General features: G+C 47.2%; 1 protein-coding gene across 3 annotated transcripts in view; it reads left to right on the top strand.

The window, feature by feature from the left end:
* LOC309674442 (uncharacterized protein) overlaps positions 1-21,926 on the top strand; it is a 33,616-nt gene that overhangs the window by 6,146 nt on the left and 5,544 nt on the right. For all 3 annotated transcript variants that reach the window (XM_082486469.1, XM_082486470.1, XM_082486471.1), the window contains exons 2-7: positions 4,665-5,515; positions 12,864-13,025; positions 15,985-16,171; positions 17,951-18,105; positions 19,351-19,377; positions 20,883-21,001. In XM_082486469.1, the coding sequence (XP_082342595.1) occupies positions 4,665-5,515; positions 12,864-13,025; positions 15,985-16,171; positions 17,951-18,105; positions 19,351-19,377; positions 20,883-21,001 (1,501 nt within the window). The remainder of the gene's footprint in view (positions 1-4,664; positions 5,516-12,863; positions 13,026-15,984; positions 16,172-17,950; positions 18,106-19,350; positions 19,378-20,882; positions 21,002-21,926) is intronic.

Below are 21,926 nucleotides of genomic sequence, written 5' to 3'. Positions count from 1 at the left end.
ATTTTGAGCTGACGGGTGGGCACAGACTATAAGGGAGGAGAGCAGCACAGGGCAGCACTAGCAGCACTCTTCCCACTGCGAGCCTGGCCTCTTCCCACCACCAGTACTCCCATTAGCCAGATGCATCACAAGACCATGTGCTATGATCCTCAAATCAGTGCATCAGAGGCCAAGGAGCCCTCTCAGGGACACAGCAGAGCTTAACAGGGCTTGCACTGAAAGAGTTGCCCAGGTGAGTCAGGGCTTTGAGCCACAGGCATAGAAGCAAAAAAGAAAAACTGGACCTTGGTTTCAGTGCTTCAGAGCACAGGGATTTGAATACAGACTTTGGCTTGGTTTACTAGAGAGGTGGGAGCTTTTGCAGGAATTAGGCCTGGGCAAGACCGGGAACGCCTAGGAGTTTTACCTGGGCAGTCGTTTGAGCTCATCTCTTGCGGGCAACTTACTTGGAATAAAGAAACTGCTTGAAAGCAATTTTGTGTTTAGATAGCCACCCTCCTTCCTCAGGTGAGAAATCTCTGTATCAATGCTCTAGGCTGTGCCCTGGCAGCTCCTAGTTATTGTGCAACAGGAAAAATACACTTGGACTTAAAACTCCAAGGAAAGGAAAGCCTTGGCACAGCAGCTGATGGGAGCGTATCCACCTTTGAAGGATTTAAGTTTCTCTGCTAGGCCTTGCTAACTGCCAACAGAGAAGTATCCTAGAAAGCAACTTGGAAATGAAGCAAAGCAATGTTCTAGAAACTTAGCTGGGACATATCAATTCCTTTCACTCCCTACTAATTACCTTCAGATATTAGCTAGTTCACTGTTACCACCTCCCCGCGAGATGGAAAGCAGTCTAACTCTCCAACTATACAAGCACAAAGTCCAACAACTCGCCCAAGGTTACACATAATCAGTCACCATCAGTTACAGGCTTGTATTACAACCCGGGGAACCCTGTTTAAACCCTGCTTATCTCTAGTGTGGTTACAGAGCCATATAACCCTTTGAGAGGGCTACTGGGCAAGTAGCACAAGTTAACCCAAGACAACATTTGGCCGGGGTACGCATTGCCGAAGATGCTGCAGGAAGCTATGCTGGTTCCTAAGCATGCACACGCAACTCCCCTGCTGCCATGCCAGAGTCCCAGCCAGCTGCCTGAAAGCAGCATCTTTTGGTACCTTACCCTCACCCTAGAAGGGGTGTGGAAAACCAGTCCAGGGGAAAGGAAACAAAAAACAACAATAACAAAAAAAAACAACCCACCAACCCAAACTTGGCTGATTTCCCAGGAGCAGCAGTGTCAAACCTGGCTGGCCTCCAGCACAAGTAAATACATCTTACCAACCTTCGTGCCGCCGTTCAGCTCTCTGAAGCTCTTCACACCTCCTTTCAGAAGCCTCCGCGCAGCGCTGTAACCGAACCCCTGCAGCACGCTCCCGCCAGCGCCAGGCGGGAGTCCATCTTCCCTGCTTTGCTCTGGGCCCCTGGTATTGTTGTACAAAGCCCTTACAGGCCAAGTCCTCAGCCGGAATTAGCTGAAACAATTCTGTTAAGGGCCCTGGTAATGGGCTAATTTATAGCAGCTGAGGGTCTGGCTCACTTTTTTTTTTTTTTTTTTTTTTTTTTGGTAATTGCACAGATGGGCTTTAATTGCACCATTCTGGTGTTTGTTGGCAATATGCTTGCAAGAGCTGAGCATTTTTGTGTGCCTCTTTCAAGATCTGTAGCAGAAACTACAGATCTTGCTTACAACTGCTTGTTGGAAGCCCCACGGTTTAGATTCCACAACCCAGTTAACCGAGAGGAAGAAGAGGCTGTTCCATCAGTGAGGTTCGGCAAGAAAAACTCGAGTTTCAGGTCACTGCCTTAATCACGGGAGATCTCTCTGCTGTAGCACAGATGACCTCATTGACCATGGGAAAGTATCGTTGAATGAGTGAGGACAAGGTGCCTAAGTGTCTTACAAAATCCTGATATCCTTTGCATCAGTTATGAACTTGTGGTAGGGGGTGATAACATTTTGCATCATCGCAAGGGGTTGGGAGGATAAATCAGAAATGCTCAAACATTGTGGTTACCAGGACCTGCCAGTGCCGAGATCAATGGTTTGCAGCCTATAAGAGATAAATGAGAAATTGTTGTGAAACCGTGCGATGTTGCTAGTGACCGCAGGATGGGAACAGCAAAGGACTGTGTTGTCCAGAGCGCAGACCTTTCTCTGCACTGGCGTTGTTGGCATTGAGGGGACCCTCACGCAAAGGGTCAGAGATTTAATCTCATTTTTTATTTTTGCTACCCCAGCCAAGCTTTCTGATACACATTGTAGCTTTTGTAGTTATAAAAGATACAAATTAAAGCATCTGACATCTCCTGTAAGCAGCAAGACCTCATTTTAATATGCTGCTTCCTGATTTCAGACAAAGAAATATTTGTGTAGGCCAGGGTGAAACCGGTTAAGCAAGAAAAATAGGGGCAGATTGAAAGACAGAGAATCTCCAATCAAAGGAAAGCATGACATGATTAATAAGTGAAGGCAATCAAAGTCTGCGGGAAGGGACTACCATTGCATATAGTAATTCCTGGTAAGAGTGACTGCTGTATGATTTGTTCTTAAAAAGAAAGTGCAGCAACACAACTGCTCTCCTCCTGACTCTCGGTGGTTTTGTTGTGCCATCTGGGGTGATGATGACATCAGAAGAGCCTATACACCTGTTTTTCATACAACTCTCGTTGCCAAGAGGTGTTTGCAGCTGAGCAGGTAGGTCCTCTTCACTCCAAATCAGTAACAACTCAGCTCCACCTCCTCCTTCCAAGACTTGGCACTGACCTCCCTGTTTTGCTGTGTGTGAAGCTGCAAACCAGCCTCCTGGTCCTCAGTTCAGGGTCCATCACGCTCATCCCAAGAGTGGGAGGGCTGGTACCCAGCCCAGCACAGGCAGCTTCTGGTGACCCTTCCTCTGATATTTCCATGGGCAATGTCTTCTTCTTGTCCCCTGCCACAGCGATGTACTGGCGTGGCACTGCAGACAGTTTGGCACCGACTGTCCCAAATGTGGCTCTTTACAGTGGAGAGATGGCTGTGAATCCTGCCAAGGGAGGCAGTTGCAATTCGGTATATGATAAACAAGATCTTCTGTAAGGGGCTATAAGCACTACACGCCCAAGTGCCATAAAAAGCCCATCAGATGGGATTATTTATCACTGACAGCCCTTTTGAAAATCCAGTGTAAAATATTAAATCTATGGCTGCCTATGGACAGTAAAGGGCACGTTTCAGTGCTATCCCAAGAAATTCTCAGGATCAAATAGAAGGAATTTAAATAAAATAGAAAATGATTCATTTAATAGCTAGCTTGGCCTTGATGAGTAAAAGTCTCCCTTGTCTGTGGACATTGCAGAAAGCAAGCTGGAGGAGGGAAGGCTGGAAAACGGGTTATTTCTGAAAGAGGGAGTTTTCTGGGTTACTGTGAAGGAGGGCTGCACAGCAGAGCTTTCCCCGCTCTTCAGCTAGCAGGGGGTCCCAGGCTTCCCTGCCTACTTAGGGATAATTCCCTTACCGGGAGCGAGCTTGTAAAGCAGCTGCTGGTTTGATGTCAGGCAAAAACAAAGGAAGTAGGAGAGAGAAATGAAAGGAAATGGAGTGGGAAGTAAGATATCCTGAAAAGTGTGTGTATTGTAGCCCTCTGAGGTGCTTTGGGTCAGGCACTAATAAGGGAAGATACACCAGAGAAAATTGTTGTACTGCAGCAATTCCTGGTCCCAAATCCACTAACAGGTGGATTTGGAGCTGAGATTTGCAGTTTGCAAACGGGTGGACGCAGAGCTTTCACACTGGCTCTCATACCAGTGTGAAGCAGAAATCTGCACTGTGAGATACTAGATTCAGAAAAACAGTAAGAAAACCTGGGGGCAGATCTTCAACTCCTGGAGATCAGCCTTTCATCCAGAGATTGTTCTAGCACATTACCATGTGAAATAATTGTGATGTGAAAACAAGTCGTCTTTGTCCATGTGCAAAAGACTAATGAACAAAGCTGCCCCAATCTCTTTTCTCTTTACAAAGAAGGTAAGAGTTCATTTAAAGAAATTACTTCATAGCTAAAACCATACAGGGAGTGAAAAAAGATCTACAGTGCCTCGTTTGCTTTTCCTATCAGTACTTGCTTTTCGTCACCTGTATGTGTGCAGAGAATACTGCAGAGAATATCAAACAGTTTGCAAATTGCTTGTTGCAACCCAAAATTCACTTAAGCCTGCGGAAAGACAGATTTCTTTTTACCCTTGCTTCTGCTGGTTCAGAGTACATTTAATCGGAGGAAATATTTCAGCCTTAAATTAATGTCTATTATGCTGAAAGAACATGTACTTCTCTGTGTCCGTACGCAGGTAATCACGAAAAAGTTATCCGGCTACATGTGTTGTTTTCTACCTATCTACTAAATCAGAACCTGGTGTGCATTTATGACTCCCCCTAAAGGACTCTAGGGCCATGAAACACAACACTTCTGTTGTAGCAAACCTACAAGAAAGCTTCATATAGCTCAAGAAAAACAAATTAGGGCTGCCCCCCTCTACCGCCTTACTAGAGAGTTTTACATTTCACATCCCTCAGGGGATGCGCTATACGCCCAGTTTTGTAGCCTCTTGTGACCTTCTGCTTGTTTTCTTTTAAGCAGGTAAGAGGAGCCCACCTGCTGAGGACAAAGTCGTGCTAACACATATGAAGATACTGAGCAATGAAGGAATTCAAAACCCAGGGTTAATCCCAGAGGCTCCAGCTGACACAGCCTGCACAGAAGAGTCCCATCTCCCCGGCGCCAGCCTCCCACCGGACTGCCAGGAAAATCCGAACGCAGCAGCTGCACCGGCAGATCCAGACTATGCAGATGGCCCGGCAAGCACAGACTACGTAGCCACGCTGCCTGACCTCAGCGCCTTCGAGTCCAAGTGCCGACTTCACAGATTCTCTAAATTTGAATCCGAGGACTCAGGGGTTGAATTGCCAAGCGGGGCTAACTCTCCATCAACGCCAACAGGTTCAGAAAAGAGCTTTGTGCTTCACAGCAGAGACTCCTTTTGTGACTCAGGCGTGCTTAGCACCTCTTCTTCTCCAGAAATTGACCACCTGATAACGAGAACATGTAAGGAGCATGCCAGAAAAGCCAGCCACCAAGAGCCAGAGAGTGAAAAGCAAGCTGAATACTACAGCCAGGAGGCAGATGCTGTGCAGGGTCCTACAGCTTCCCTTGAAGACTTCAGTGTCCCTCAGGAAGAAAGTCCCAGTGAACATTTTGACCAAAGCGAAAGGCAGTCTCTGGAAAAGGAACCTACCCCAGAGACAGACCTTCCCAGGGAAAGCACTCTTCCCACCCCAGCTCCCATAGAAGAGCCAAAGACAATTGCTGACAATTTCCCAGAGAACTTTGGCAGCATGCAAGACCTTCAGATCCATGATCATCAGCTGAAGAAGTACCCCACAAGTGACAGTTTGGATGAATACATGGATGAATGCTGTAGACTGAGTGAGGTAAGAGACACTTAAACTGAATCTTATAGCTAGGCCTCTCCAAATGCCTCAGTCAGAGTTCAAGTCCTATCGTCTGTCACAAACTAGGGCACATCCGAGTGAGTTAGGAAATCTCCTGAAACCCTTGTAAGCAGGAGATCTTGGCAATGGATTTTTAAGAGCTCTTTTCATAGCAGTGAAATTCTGAAGTAATTCACATATACTGGGTCTGGGTAAGGATGACTAATGGCTCATGGAGTTCTGATGTTTCAAAAAGCCCTAGATAAGAGAATGGACTTAATTCTGGTCTTAAAATGAAGATTATCATCCTCTGATACGTGGGACGGGGATCAGAACAGTGTTTCTTTTTCAAGGTCAGGTTATTCCTGTTCCTGGGAAAAGCTGGACTGCTGTCAGAGCGCTGGAGTTTGGAAGGAACTTGTCTAAGGGGTAGCTCATTCCTGTCCAGGCCTGTCCTGTCCTCTTGAGCGAGCTCTCGAATAATGAGTGAGCAGGGAACTAATGCACAAATTCAAATCTTTGCTGGGCTGGGTACGGACATCCCGATTTAACCCTCCAGCACAGCTGTGATGGAAACTCCTGTGTTCTGAGACTGACCAAACTTTAAAGACGTAATATTTTCAGCAGCTTGTCCTACACCTTCCCCCTTGCTGGGTACACTGTGTGACTGACAGAACAAAAAGCCCTTCTGTGCACCTTGTCCCATAGTGGCAAGCGCTCCCCGCAGTGCTTTGCCTGAAGCGCCACGCTGCCGACGTGCAGACACTGCTGTGCCTGCCCTCTGCGGTGGCTTCCGTGAACCAGCGACGGAAAGATCTAACTGGGGAACTGATTCTTGAGAGACCAAAAAGCCCCATGAGCGAAAGGAAAGGAGCGGGCAGGCTAGGTGAAGAGGGTCACACAGCCACACCGAAAATATCAAACAGTGCAGCACAGGGATTCCTTTTTGGGGCGTTCATTGCGGTAATAGTGATGAATTGGAATGGGAGATGAGTGGGAGGAAGCCAAGTGACAAGTGCTGTGTGCTGTGCATATAATTTCACCATGACCTCTCTGCATGGGCCTTGAACCATCAGGCGATGGCCTTCCTTTCCAGCATGCCAAACCCTCCTGAGCAGCGAGGAAGGTCCGAGATGGCCCATCTTTGTTAACTCCGCATATCGAGGCAGCACGAGCATCACGCAATCCAACTCAGCAACCTCTTCCACCCCAGAGTCGTCTCACTGCAGAAGACAGATGTCTGTTTTGCACAGTTCCCAAACAGACAGCAACCTGGCCTTTTGGCAGAGAGTTCAAAAAAATAAGATTGGAACAGGAGAGTTTGAATACAAGGAGACTTTATAAAAAGTTACCTAAATTCCCTGTCGCGCTCCAAAGGGTTTGCAGCCAGCTTGGTCTTGTCGGACAGCTCTGGCTGCCCATGAAATTCCCTTAAATCCTTTGTGAAATGGAGCCTCAGTTTCCCAACGCAGAGCATTTAAATAAACAACAGAATAAATTAGAAAGAAGCCGAAGAGGAAATGAAGCTCTTGGTGACTTATCTCCCCTCCTTTTTAATATCCTCACCGGCTGAGTGCTAAAGCTCTGTGCCCCAGAGCACTTTTCTTTGTTTGTTTTTTCGAGCTGTATAAATACAGCTGTGACTTAGATGCTGGGGAAGTTTGCCCCTCTTCACAGAGCACCTCCAGGCTGCAGCATCTCAAGAGCAGCACTCCTTAAACTGCTGGGATGCCAGGCAGCGGCCAGGCTGACTGGGGCATGAAATGCCCCTGGCTGCTGCACAGCCCTGTGGCAGAGCCCAGGGACAGCCTCCTGCAGCTGCAGAGCCTTCTGCCCTCCCCAAACCTGCACCAGGTTGATCTGTCCTCACTGTCGTACAATAGAGGCAGTACAGAGTGAGACCCACTCAGAAATGATGTCCAGATGATCATCTGCCCATACAGCTGATGGACGCATCTTGGTTCACCCCAGCTGAGGTTCTGCTCCAGGCTTACCCTGTGGCTTTCACATTTGGCCATAACCTGTCCAAGATGCAACATGGTACTTAGGAGCCAATCTCTTGTCTGTCCTGATGTCATCTCAGGGACTTGGGCACCCCTGGAAATGCAATCAGTGTTGTCTGAAAGATATCAGGTCAGTACAGGGTATTCCCACTCTGCTTGGCAAAGAACACAGCAAACCAAATTGTTCCATCGAATCAATTCCTGCTGCATTAAATTCATGTTGTAGAGATGCAAGAGTGCTTATACTGGCTTATATTTAATGCCAGGTGAGAGAATTATTTAACTATAGGTGACAGCAACTTTCTCGGGTCTGCTGCTGGTTTTGGGAATACAACTTTCAGGTAACAGGGGAGCAGTTGCGTTTCCCCAGCCTGGCTGGCTGTGGCAATGCCAAGGGCACTGTGCTTACCAGTATGCCACAGCCGAGCAAGGAAGGATTCAGTCTCTGGATGAGGATGTCCCTTGATGTCATCCCGGCCTCCCCCACTGCCGAGGCCACTTCCAAAAGAACAGGAAGGAAACTGCTGAAGAAGAGAGATTGAAAATGACCAAATATTTTGACCGTTTGGATTCATTTGGTGAATAGCTTTGGCTGAAAATACACATCAAATCATTTCAGTCTGGCATTTCTTAAACAAAGGTTTCTGATCTTTTGTTTTGAACCGTCATTATTTTGAAATTTGCCTACGTTTAGAAAGATGAAAGAAAGTGGAAGCTGTCAAACAACAAGTGAAAGAACTTTGAAGCCTAAATGAAAGCATTTCCTTTTAAGCCAAATTAAATGTTTGGGGTCAGTTTGAAGATACATAGCTTTTGATGCTTTTGCTTTGGAAACACTTCCTCACACTCCATAAAGTTTACATTTAAAGTCAGCCCATGCCCCTAGAAGAAGAGAGAGGGTGGGAGCATTGTCGTCATTAAATGAAAAAACCCCACCATTATTCACACAGTGCTAATTCTTCTGGGCCAAAGCAGTCAAACCACTTCTCTGCAGAGAGTGGTGCGGTTCAAGGGAAGGATAGGGCAACCTGTGACAGTCAGCCCCGTAGCCTGTGCGTGCTGCTCGGAGGAAACCAGAAGCTATCAGTAAGTGCAGCTCCTCTTGGACAACAGGGTGGAGCCGTCAGAAACATACAGCACGATCCTTCTCTTTCCTGTTATTCACAAGCCTTTTGGTGCTGTCAGCTTCCAGTGACAAATGCTTCCCGCTCAGTCTGTGGCGTCACTAATCAGTTGCTCCAAGCCCATGGTGGGAGGATTGTAATTACATTCGGTGGCTGTCGGCACAGTGACTGTACTGCCTCCGTTACTGGCCATGCTAATGCGGCAGGAGTGGGCAGCGAGGGATTTATGGGAGGATGGAGCATGGTATAACTCAAAGCTATCCACAAGAGAAAGCAAAGAACACTGCATGAAGTGCAGAAACCTAAGTCACTGCAGGAAACATCAGCAAGCTCCTGTCTGAATGAAGAACTTTGCCTGCAAGCTAGTCCTGCCTGTCAGCTTCAGCTCCTGCTGCCAGGTCCAGCCTAGGACAGTTTTCCATTGAGCCCAATTGAAGAAAAGCCCATCGCATGCATCAAAGTAACAGATCATGGCTGAAATTAGGCAGGACACAGTGCTGATTAGATGATAAGAAATGCAGATTTTGATTATACCCCAATTGGACAAGAAGCTTGAAAACAACCATCTTTATTGCAGCTCCCACTAAACTTCAAACCTTTGTAGTACTCAGATGCTGCAGGGAGCATGATGTTACACACACACAGAGACAGAGGGACAGGCTCCCACCTCGGTGACTCCGGTGGCTTCAGAGAAAAATGTGATTTTACAACAGTCAAAATATTGACTGGAGGGCTCTAGATAAGCCAAAGTTCCCAGTGCAGATGATGATCCCGTATGTTAAGCTTCCTAAGAGATCTAGGGACCAGCACAGCTGCGATGGTTTATTGCCAGCTGAACAGGGATACGTGTACTGAAAACTCAACCCCAAAACTTAGGTGAGTACTCACAAGGCTAGAGATCTCTTTTTAGTTCCACAGGTGTAAAGTCAGTGTAGTGCACCTTAACTCCGCAGGGTCAAAACTGTAGTGGGAATAACTCAGCACAGTATAGCTGAGAGCCTGGGATTCCTTTTCTTCCAGCTGAGGGTCTGGTTCAGTCTGATGTACCTGAAAGCAAAATCTGGCACCTATTTATACATTATGTTGTTACTTTCCTAGCGCAACTTTAACCATCTGTTTGGTTAACCATCTGACAAACCATAAATTAAGTTTGTCTGATCCTTTGCATCTTCACCTTCAAAAAAGTAGATGAGATTTTTTTCTTCCTTCATAGGTTTCATCAGCTCAAAAATGGGCACATGCTTTTTGTTCCAATACTATTTGACAGTCCCTGTGTGGAGAACGGGAAAAATTTCAGTCCTGTTAGGTGAATGTTTTGGGAAGCTTCAACCAGGAGGACAGAGACTGGAAGAAGCTCATCCTGGAAAATGTTTGCAGTTTTCCTACGGTTGCTCACCCTCCACTGCTAGCATGAAACTCTCTCACAGGTGCTGAGACAAAAATATTTAGACCAGAATGTGACCGAGCAGGTTCTATGCTGCACGTGGCATGACCAGAAGATAGGAAGGGCTGTCTATGTGTTTCCAGTCTATGGAAAAGAGAGTCCTGGAAGGGTCCCTGGAGAGGCCCTCTCTGGGCAATCGTTTTGAGGCAACCAGTTGAATGACACAAATTTTCTGTATTGAACGCCTGCCATATCTGATCAGTCCTGATGCTAATGGGCCATGTGGCAGGGCAGGCTAGGTGAAGTACCCCCTTAAAAACTTTTACCCTTGCATGCTGACCACAGAGGTGGCTGACCCTGCAGGGATGGGCAGGCACTGCAGGCTCTGCCTGATTGGCCTTGTGCTCATTTGCGCTTGCTGGGATCGCTTTAATAAAATGCAAATTAATTTTCTATTAAATAGCCCAAACTGCCTGCCCTGAGCAGCCTCTGAAGGATGGCTGTGAAACAGGGGCTTCCAGCATACTGGGTCCAACCTTCAGTCTTGTTTAGGTCCTCCACAGGGGTAAATCCCCCTTGCCCCAAGGCCCGGAGCAACTGCTTTACATCTTTTCCCTCTTCTTTTTTTTTTTTTTTTCTGGGGACCTGTATCCTCAGGAGTTGGAAGTTCTCTCTAACTTTTGCTAAAAGCCAGATTTTCTCCCTGCCTGCCCAAAACACCTTTCCTTTCATGTGCCTTCAGCCCTAGGCACAGAGCACGGGAAGTCTGGGCCACCACATCTTCTCCTCCCCAGCCCGTTTTGCCCTATAAACCTAGCAGCCACGAACACGAAGCAGGACCTTACAGTGTTAAGCACTGGGTAAATATAAAGAGGGTCCCTGCCTGAAAGAGGTGACAGCCAAGTGCTTCCTGCTCTCTCCCCAGTCCTGAGGTTACAGCCAAATGTTTTACTTTATCCTCTTTTCCAAGAGCTCCTCTGTCCCTTGTAGTCTTCCCTTGTGTTTCTACAGCTCTAAAAGGGGTTGGATTTGGCTCACTGTCTCCAGAGAGCAATATAGACATGCCATCAGTCACTGGAACAGCAAACTGGCAGAAAGGGAAGGTGTTAAATGTGCAAAAAGATGGTACAGAGTGGCAGAAACCCCACATTTTCAAGGCCAATGAGGAACTTGACTACCCAGTTTGGGATAATTTGAAAAACACCCTAGAAGCTAATACTCATGTACTTTCTGAAAAATCATGCTTCTGAAGCTGGGCAGCCCAAAATCCCTAGCAGCTTTCAGATATGTTGGTTATAATGGATTTGATTCAAGCTTTTCCCAGCAGGCAGCACGTGGGCTTTATTCTCCCTGTGGGTCCTGGGGCTGCCCCTTCCCACTGCACAGACATGCTGAGGACTCAGTTTTATGGCTGAGTAACCTTTGCTTTGCCACCACTTCTGCAGGCTCTGCCCCAGAGGAAAACAAAAATCATGAATGTGAATGACTGGTTGGCTTGGAGTCATCGCAGCTTTTCATATGATTTCATGTGACCTCTGTCCCAACCTCAGACACAAAAGCATCTGGACATAATAATACCTGTTTATAAATAACATTGTATCATCATTTGTTTAAAAAGAAGTAAATCCTAATGTTGATTATTTTTGAACACACCATGAGCTTTCTGACATAATGAAAATACAGGAAGAGTCCCAAGGCTGGCATTTCCCCAAAAATGTAGATTGTTGTGGGAAAGGAGACAGAGTAAGCTTCCTGCTTTTGTAGAGGGAACTTATTTTTTGAAGTAAGATAAACTTAGAGCACTGCTTTTGTAAAGACCGAGGCTTATTTTACTTACTGATATCACATGCACATCAGCAGGCAGCGCCAAGGTGGAAGTGAACCTCCGCGTGTATTTGTTAGCACGTTCGGCAGAGTCCACTCGCGGCGCAGGAGAGGACGCTTGCCGTGTCCTGGGGCCAGAAGCGGCGAGGTGTGGAGCGGGAGGCTGGGAAGCACCGTGGCCTTTCCTCTGCCACGGGATTACTGTCTGCCTCTGGCACTGCCCTGGGCTGAGCAGCAGTGAGACTCTGCAGGTCCTGGGCCGGGAGAGATCAGTGGTATGGAGTATCCTGCCATAGCCAGGCAGCATGCTTGGTCCTGCAGGTTTTCTTCAGGCATCTCATAACGACTGAGAAAGTAGCAGCAGAGACATAAGCTGGAAACCGCTAAAGGCCAGTGGAAAGATATTCTTCCACTTTGGCAGCTTGGTTCGGGCACATGTCCCTTTCACTGACCCACCAGTGATGAGGGTCTGAGTTCAACTGTGCCATAATGGTTGTGGATTGCCAAAGGCAGACAAAATGTACCCCCAAGTTGGTCTCAAAGCAGCAAATCACTGCAACATGCTGATATGTGCCTTTGGGTAGGAGCCAAGCTCAGCCTCAGGACACATAAACGTGACTTGCAGAGGGCTGTGGGCTAAATGAGCCATACTGACCCCAGTCATCTATACCATACAGTAGGACTGTGTTTGTAAGTGTGCTATGGCCAGTAAAACACAAAAATTAGCCTGGAAGGTCAAACTAGAAACAGGCCATCAAAAGTTTTACCTCTGCATCAGCCTGTGATCAGTCAGAAGAGTCCCTCTGATGGAGCATCTTGCCGGGTAATCCAGAAAAGGGCTGTGAGCAAGCAACACCATAGCTCAAATCTGGCTACAACCAAAGCCCCTTGCAAGAGGAAGCCTGAGGTTTTTACCACGGCCCACACCACCGTAAGGAGTGTTCTGGGCTCCCAGTTGGTAGTAAGGATTGCTCTGCCATTACTCTGTGGTCCAAGCTGTATTGTCATTGCAGGTGAACCAAGGGAACAGCAAAGCCCTGGGATCTGGTCTGGGATACCTGGAACACATTTGCCAACTGATTGAGAAGATCGGGCAGCTGCAGGAGCACAACCTGCGTCTCCAAAAGCAAGTGTGCAGCTTGCAGAAAGAGCAGAAGATGAGACAGATAAAAGAGGTAAGCAGACGCCACGATATCTTCCATTAAATGGTGTACTCAAGGCCCAGATGGAAAGTTCCAAGTCTGTGTTAGGGAAGATGCTGATTTAGTTGACCCCGCACCCACCCGGGCTGGGTGCTCTGCTCCTCAGGGAGCCCTCACTCACCACAGAGGGCTCAGCTGCCCTTAGGGTGGGCTTGGGTTTCAGTTCTTGTTCAGTTTTGTTTCCCAGATCTGCTTGCTTCTGTTGAGTTAAAAAGCATCCCTCTCACCTCATGCGATGGCCAAGCTCAAAGTCAGGAGCTTTTACTTCTCCACAGATGAACAAGAACACATCTACCCCTGTCAATGCCATCAAAACAAAACATTTCCATGGACCTCCTTAGCACTCGTGTTTTGAATTAAAAGCTTGCTCTTTTCCTTCTGGTTTCAAACTGCCAAAAAACCAGACTCTCACAAACTCCCACAAAACAGACACAATGGGAAAGCAAAGCAGTGGTACCGCTACCCAACTCCATGCTGTCTTTCCCTTCCTGTGCTTCTGAGCTGCCAAATGAATCTCTGACATGAAACTTCTCAGTATTCCCATTTGTCTTGTTTTTAATCAGCCAGAGCTAGCTGGGGAATTTGACTGAAATTTGCAAATCATTTCAGTGTCCTCCTAAACAGCATTTTTTAGCCCCTGCATATTTTGTTCAGCTCTACCCCACCTCTACTTCTCAGTTCTTTATCTTTGGCCATCACACTGCGTTTCCAGCTTTTTTCCTCCCCTCCCTTTCTATTTATTTTATCACCCCCAAAGGAACAGAAGAGGTTTGTCACAATCAGCTATTTCTTCCCAGCCATGCTGTGGCGAGTCTTTTATTCTCCCGACAGCGTCATTCCTCCCCTGGTGCTGCTGTCCCACCTGCTGGGACTGGATCTGCAGTAGGTGACTGACTTCTCCTCAGAGCCAAAGCCAAATTGTGAGTCAGGTTGCAAAGCAGCATAGCCCGTCATTTCCATGTACCCATCTCTCACGCTCAGAGGAATGCAGCCTCCTACATAGAGCCTGGGAATTGTTAACACATTTCCTGAAGCTTTACAACTGTGAGTCATTGCTCAAAGTAACTCTTCCAAGCTGCAAATTCAGGGTCAATTCCTCATCTGGTGCGTGTGCCCCCTCCTCCCTGGCTCCCACTGAAATGAAAGGCACCGTGCTTTCATTTAAATATTTGAAACTTTGATCTTTTTGGTATTTTCTAACATCTCTCAGCAGTGCTTTCTCAGCCGCCTTTGTCCCATACTGTTCAGTGAGGAATTGGACCCCCAGATGTAACGTTCAGCACTTGCAATGTGCTCTACAAAACTGGGTGATCTCTCTCAGGTGTCTCTATGGCATCTGCACCTCCTATATCTCAGCAGTTCTCCCTCATTTTCCTCTTCAGAGTCACACCCCCTCTGTGTAGAGGAGGAACGCTACTCTCCCAGTTTGCCATGCGACGTGGAGGTTGCTATGCACATCACACTTTGGAGAGTGTCCTAAGGCTACTTTCCAAACCATGTTCACTCTCCATGCAGACTATGAGCATAGAAATGTTCCATGCCCCAGACATGGCTAGGGAAGACACAATCCCCAGAGCAGAGATGGGTTAGTGTGGTACTAAGAGCTGGTCGTGAGGACTGTAGGTGGCCAGTGCTCCCAGTTCTTTTTTTGAGAGCTGTGCAAACAACACCTGATGACATTTCCAGAAGCACTCAGATGATGCAGGTTGCTGAAGCTGGCAGAGCTACATTGATTTATTCCATAAAGTAATAGGCAGTTCACATCACAGGAAGCTGAAGGCACTGTCATTCACAGAACTAGCCTTGAATGAAATGAATGGGATGACTGAAAACTTAGAACATTTTGAAACCTTCTTTTGTCATAACTCTTCTGAGCATGTCTTCCGTGGAGAAACATTTGATCTTTTGCAAAATGCTGTGCAGTTGTAGACAACAACTTTTGCCAGCACAATCATGGGTCTTTAAACAAAACAAAATGGAAATAAACAAACAAAAAGAGGGATATATCCTTCTTTACCTTTGCTGTGATCCTACTGGATCTCACTGTCTTGATGATCTCATAAAAAGACCTCCCAGACACAACCACAGCAGGTGCTGCTGCGTATGGTGTTGATCCTGGGACACAAAGGCAACACAGTTACTCCACATCCTTTGCTTTACAAGGAAGTCTTTAATGCCCTGGGCCAAAAGCAGCATCTTTCATCAGATTTTCAAAGCACGACCCAAAGGTGTAGGTACTGCAATGCACCATGCTGCTGTGGCAACATATCCAGATGAGACGTTACATTAAAATTGTCAGTTGCTTGCGGGTCCCCGAAGGCCAACAGCAATAAACAGTTTGGTTCCCTTTCCACTTCAGCTGGATAAAGCTCTCCTTGCTTTCTGTCCTCCTAAACTCTTGTGCAACATGATTGTTCAAGGTAGAAAATCTCCCCTTCCCACCATACTGACTGTAGCAGTACACCAGCTGAAGTACCACATACAGTGAATCTCACTGGTAACATGTAAGAGACTATGGCATCCCATCAATAAAAATGCAAGATGCTGCTGTCTGTGCACGTTCCAAAAAAAATAACATTATCTTTAAAAGCGAGTCACTGTTACAACAGATTGGTTTATTTACACAAATGCCTTAGTCAAGCAGCTCTGTGTTTGGAAACGTGTATTCAATTCCTTCTGGGAAACAACCCCAAAAGATGCTGAATATCAGGCAATTTAAGTTTAACACCAATGAACCCATGAAAAAAAAACATGGAAAATCTACATTGCCAACGCCAGGCTCCTTAGCCTTTTAGAGAGTTAAATAATCTGGGTCCTGATGAATCTCGGGACAAGGCTGGGCATCCCTGGGCCGGAATGATTGCAATTTGTCTGTACCATCACACTGCCCGCTTACCTGAGCGCCTGCATACCTTCTTCTTGTCTGGTGTAGGAGTACCTTCTGCAGCATTGCTCCTGTGGAGCTGCCAGCGTCTTCCTCAACTCGTACCAAGATGTGAAGATGGTTTTTGCTGGGAGGAGCAGACCTCACAGCCTCTTGGTTCAGACTGGAAACCCTTCTGATCTTTCCATCATCCCAGAAATAGGAGCAAACACTGAAAAGCTGAGCAGCTGCAATGGTGAGTTCAACTACCTCTACCATGCCCTCCTGCTTGCCACCAGTTGGTGAAATAAGTTGACCAGCAACTTCCTTTTCCCTAGGAAAGACAGATAGGAACAGAGCAAGGTGTTAGCGGAACCAAACTTTAGCTGGAAAGCTGAGAGATGTGTTTTAAAATGCTCTGCCTACACACAGGATTTTAACACTTGCTTCTTCACGTGTGAAGCAGGACCTTTTGCTCTGCAGCTGTGGCTACAAAGATTGGGACAAATGCATTATAAAATGGGTCTCTCTCTTAGAAACTTAGCATGCCTGAAATCGGTCCATTAGTGGAGCCTCTCCACATGGCTTTAAAATCCTCCCCGGCCAAGGTAGGATTTGATTTAAGATGGAAAGCCTTATGCCTGTTATTAGTCTCCTACCCTCTCAAGCAGGCACAGAACACATTCCTGGAAGATGACTTATTCTATAGACCAAGTGGAAATAAGCCCCAGCTGCAAAGCTTGGATCCAGAGACCAACTTTTCCAGAAGGCTGAGAAAGACTGGGCTCAGCCTACTGATGATAAAGCCAGCTGAAAAGTCTGGATCCAATGTTAGACGTGAACCAGCCCACTAAGCGAGGCTGATTAGTTTATTGCAAACCTTGGACTCCAGCCTGCCTCTAATACCTGGTGAAATGCGGAACATCAATGCACCTCCTAGCAGGACTGAGTCAGAGTGTAAATGGCCTTTGGGATCTCTAGTGCTGAGGCTCAGAAACGCTCTTTCCTGGCAGTTTCAGAGTAGGCCTGGAAGGAAAATAAGACTATGAGAAAGACATTAGAAAGTCCGCTGTGGTTGGACACTTTATTGGAGCATTTACCTTCTTTCCGCTGAAGTGTGGCATGACAAGACATAGAATCATAGAATCATAGAATTAGTGAGGTTGGAAGGGATCTTTAAGATCATCAAGTCTAACTTCCTAATATCCAATCTAAACCTGCCCTGACATAACTTGAACCCATTTCCTCTTGTCCTATCACTTGTCGCCAGGGAGAAGAGGTCAGCTCCCATCTCTCTAAAACCTCCTTTCAGGTAGTTGTAGAGGGTGATAAGGTCTCCCCTCAGCCTCCTCTTCTCCAGGCTAAACAACCCCAGATCCCTCAGTCGTTCCTCATAAGGTTTGTCCTCCAGACCCTTCACCAGCTTTGTAGCCCTTCTCTGGACACGCTCCAACACCTCAATGTCCTTCTTGTAGTGAGGGGCCCAAAACTGAACACAGTACTCGAGGTGAGGCCTCACCAGTGCCGAGTACAGGGGGATGATTACTTCCCTAGTCCGGCTCACCACACTATTCCTGATGCAGGCCAGGATGGTGTTGGCCTTCTTGGCTGCCTGGGCACACTGCTGGCTCATGCTCAGCCAGCTGTCCACCAACACCCCCAGGTCCTTTTCTGCCAGGCAGCTTTCGAGCCACTCCGCCCCCAGTCTGTAGCGCTGCATGGGGTTGTTGTGACCCAAGTGCAGGACCCGACACTTGGCCTTGTTGAACCTCATACCATTGGCCTCAGCCCATCTGTCCAGCCTGTCCAGATCCCTCTGCAGAGCCAATCTACCCTCAAGCAGATCAACATGCCCCCCTAGTTTAGTGTCGTCTGCGAACTTACTGAGGGTGCATTCGATGAGGTCTCATCCCACCATTAAGTCTTTTGGGTTCTCATCCCATCTGGAGTCGCAGCTTACTGGCAGCACTGCCCAGAGGCCATCCTAGCAGGACACTGCTGAGAAATGTGAGCAAGTCCTCGTGTTTCATTGCAGGAAGTGAGAGATACCCGGAATCGGGAAACAGCCAGCCGATGGTGGGGCTCAGGAAGTCGTCAAACAATAGGAACAACAAGGAGAATGAGTTCAGAGAAGCTGGTAGTATGGCTGAGGGACAGGCTTTTCCGTCAAAGGACCCTGCAATGAGAAAGGTGAGTGATAAGCTTGGAGCCAAACTCAGAGTGGGACCTGTGGGAGATGCAGGATGAAGCTCTGCTCAGGCAGATCAGAGTTGGGTGCTGGGAGAACAAACCAACCCTGTCTGCTACCAAATGGGGCTGGGGCAGTAAGCGCCAGGGTGCTCTGTGCCTCTCTGATCTCAGCCTTAAATGAAGACAATGTCTATGTCTTTATGCCAAGAAAGACACAAAAAGCAGTGGTGCAGGGGAGAGAGCGCTGCAGACAGCAGCATGGGCTTTAGCCCTCACTAACTCCATATAACTCAACACACGAACTCTGTCATAAGTATCTTCACTACTGCTGTTAGTGAGATTAAAACAATCACACATTCATTACCACATATAAAAATTTTAGTGCGTCAGTCCTTAGCTGGCAACACTTATTACCAGACTGGCAGCATATCGGTGTAATTAGCTCCAGTCCCTAAAGCATGTTTCAGGGAAACCGTGTCAATGAAGTCCAAGGGAGCCGGGATGAACGCTTTTCCTCTCTCTTTCTTTCCCATTGTTTGTGGCTGCCTCAGCACTTTCAGGTTCCGGTGGGGATCAGAAGTGCTGAAATGCTAGGGCAGAAGCTTTAATCAGAGTATTCCCAGCCTGGCAGGAAAGAGGAAGGAGTAGGTCTCTCATGAGAAAGACCTTCTCATGAAATTTCCACCCCAAAGTTGCAAATAGGTTGCAAACATTTCAATGATCTTCAGAAACTAAATCAAAGCTCAATCCTGAAAGGCGCTTGGTGCTCTGGCTTGTGTCCAGCCAACTTCTGGAGTATGAACATGATTGTAAGCACTTGGGAAGCCACTGATAACTGCAGAATTAAGATCCACGCTCTTTATAAAGTGAACCCTCATGCTGTCTTGTTACACCACACCTTAGTATTGTCACTTAGTAGAGCATTTGGTACCCTGAGCATGAAATGCCCCATTTACTTTTACGGTCAGGTACTGTATGGTAGTCCTGCTACACTAGTTCCCGGGCTGCTAAGTGCTGTACACATGAACTGGCAGTCTAAATACAAAAGAGAGGCGAGAGGTGGAGGAGTAAAGAAGGGATTATCACAGGCACGAGGGACTGAATCATAAAAAGAGATAATGGACTTGACCAAGGCTATGGATGTACTCCAGGGCAGAGCTGCGAACAGAGCCCAGTCTGTTCCCAGCACTGTGAGACGGTCTTGCTGTCTTGTTATTTATCAGTGTATTTGCCTTTTGTTTTTAGGGTCTGGACGTCAGCAAGAACATCTCGGTATGTACTGCCTTTGCAGAATATATTTAACTTGTACCTGCATTATCTTGGACCAAGCCCCTGTAGTGCACAGTGTTATACGTGAACAAAAGAGGTTCACCGACCCCCGAAGTTTACTATCAAAGTAATGGACACACACGTACTATGACTTACTGCATGTGGTCCGTTGTTCTCCCACCCTCACTGCAGACAACAGCTCAGGCAACTACTCAGGCTGTCTGTGATGTTAGCAGTGCTGGCTTTTCCTGGGACAACACCAGAGCAATGAGGGACTAACTGCTGAGGCTTCCAAAACCCTTCCACAGAGCACATTAATCCTAGTAGTAAACGCAAAGGTTTGATGTTTCTATGAGTAAACAGTCTCGCTTAGGGGCAATTAACTCAATAGCACAGAAACCGGTGTTGCAGTTTTCAGCTGAGCCCCTGACCTCATCTGAAGTTTTGAACTGAAAACCTAGCAGAGCCCCAAGATTTACTGCAATAGGCTCTGCCTGGGCTGGCGCGTGGGGCTGGGCAGCCGCCAGGCTGTGCTCCCACGGCGGCCACAACTCACGGAGCAATGGCTCTGCTGGTGGCACAGTGGGAAGGCACCTCAGGACAGGGCAGAACAATGCCCCGAACGTGACAATGGTTTGAGAACTGCACTGAAACGGGAAATCGTTTCTCCCCATTATGCCTCTCCTGGGGCATGATCTTTTTTGTTCTCTTCCCAAGGTTTTCCAGCCATTACTTTAGGAAATTGTAGCAAAACCCCCACGAAATGTTGTGATGTGCGGCTCCTTTTCGGTTCATGAGTCCAGATGAGCTCAGCTCTGAGAGAACAAACATTAGGGGGGGCCTCTTGAGACTCCCTGACCTCCTGATAATCTCTATTAGCATTTCAAATGTAGAGTGCCCGATAGCTGTGGCCTGCAGACGTGACAGGGAAACAAAGGCTTGATCTCTTCTAATTCACGGGCCACAAAAGTCACCACCTTGAAAAGGACTGATACCAATGCACCTGGCCTAACAGAAAGGAGAAGGGAGTCAAGCCACTTTTTTGGGTTGTTTTTGTTGTAAAGGCCCCCCGGGTGCATGTGAGTGGGGTAGGAAACCACACTGATCTTTCCCTTTAGTACAGTATAACAATAAGGTAAAACGTGCCTTTAGGCAGCTACTCAGCACTCACCGGTGAAGTGCCCTCGCTCTCTGAAACCTTAAGTCGGAAAGAGCAGCTGGGTCCTAGGCACGGAAATGTTACAAGAAAAAAAGTACAAAAAGGATGGTATTGTCAACACTTGATCCATCCGGTCTCACCGCGTCCTATACAGGTACAGGCTGGCCACTGGACATCATCGCAGGGTGTTAAAAATTCTTTTGTGAGACCTGACTTATCTGTCCAAAATAAAGAGGCTGCCCTCTTCCTACCACGTGGGAGTACCCTAAAGTATTATATGTTGGCCAGATGAGGTCTGACAGCAACTAACCTCTGGTCCTTCAAGTTGTGGTTTCTTTTTGCTGCCTAGGGTGAGAGTCATGCTTGGGGGAGAATGAGAGATCTCATGAGAAAGACACGGCTGAGAAATCAGAACAAGCTGGGGCTGTCCTCTGCTGCTCTGAAGAGGTCCTGCCCACAGTTGTACAGGTAAGGGAGAGCTGTGGGAGATTTTCACTTAGTGTTGGGAAGAGGTGGTGGGAGATTTACCTCTGGTGTTGTCGGCCGGAGAAGACCCCTCCTTACCTTCTCTCCATTCCATATCGTGGTCCTCGCCAGCACAGCCATTTGCTTCTTTAGTGCCCAGGTGATCTAAGATCCCACTGGATAATGTTACCTGTGTGAGAATAATGGAAACTTTAGGGTCCCTAAAAGAAAGTACTTATCCCCAATAGGGCAAAGGGATGTTGACAATTAGCCAGAGCCATTCTATAGCCTAATTATTTGCCTTTCTGCTCCCTCCTAAGCATTACAGTCAAGGTTAATACTCTCAATCCACCTTCACATCTTTCATCCAGTGGAACAGTAACCCATATCGCATCTGATGTGTGATGGGATGGGACAGTCAGGATCAGCTGGAAGGTTTCCTGTCAGAGGAGATGAAGTTTGCTCATGGGTGGGACCTGCTTGTTGCTGTTGATGAACATTTGGGTCAAGCATGAGGTCTTATTTCTATTAAGAGATCCGTGCTGGTCCCTTGGGCGAGTTTGTCTACCAGGCTAGTAACATACTAATATACTGTATGCTATATACGTATATACTGTGTGGTGCATGTCTGTCTGAGGAGATGACAGTGCTGCCAGCTACCCCTTGCACAGATATTCCCTGTGTGCTTGCCAAGTCCTCTCCCAGCTGGTCTGGTAAATTTGGGGTGTTTTTGTATGTAATCAGGTAACAGGAAGAGCCTGGGTATGTTACTCACCAAAGCAGAAGCATGACATGGGGTTGTGCTCCTCCCTGTGTTTTTTCAGCTGAGGTCTCAGTAACCTTGAGCTGAACAGCTCAAATGTACTTAAGCCCTCCTCAGGTTTTAGAGGGGGTGATGGTGGGGAAACAGCAGTTGTTTAAGCACTCA

The sequence above is a fragment of the Vanellus vanellus genome (genome assembly GCF_965231255.1).
Source record: "Vanellus vanellus genome assembly, chromosome: 7".
NCBI classification, from domain to species: domain Eukaryota; kingdom Metazoa; phylum Chordata; class Aves; order Charadriiformes; family Charadriidae; genus Vanellus; species Vanellus vanellus.
The sequence above is the reverse complement of the archived record's forward strand: the minus strand, read 5'-3'. Positions and strand labels throughout refer to the sequence as shown.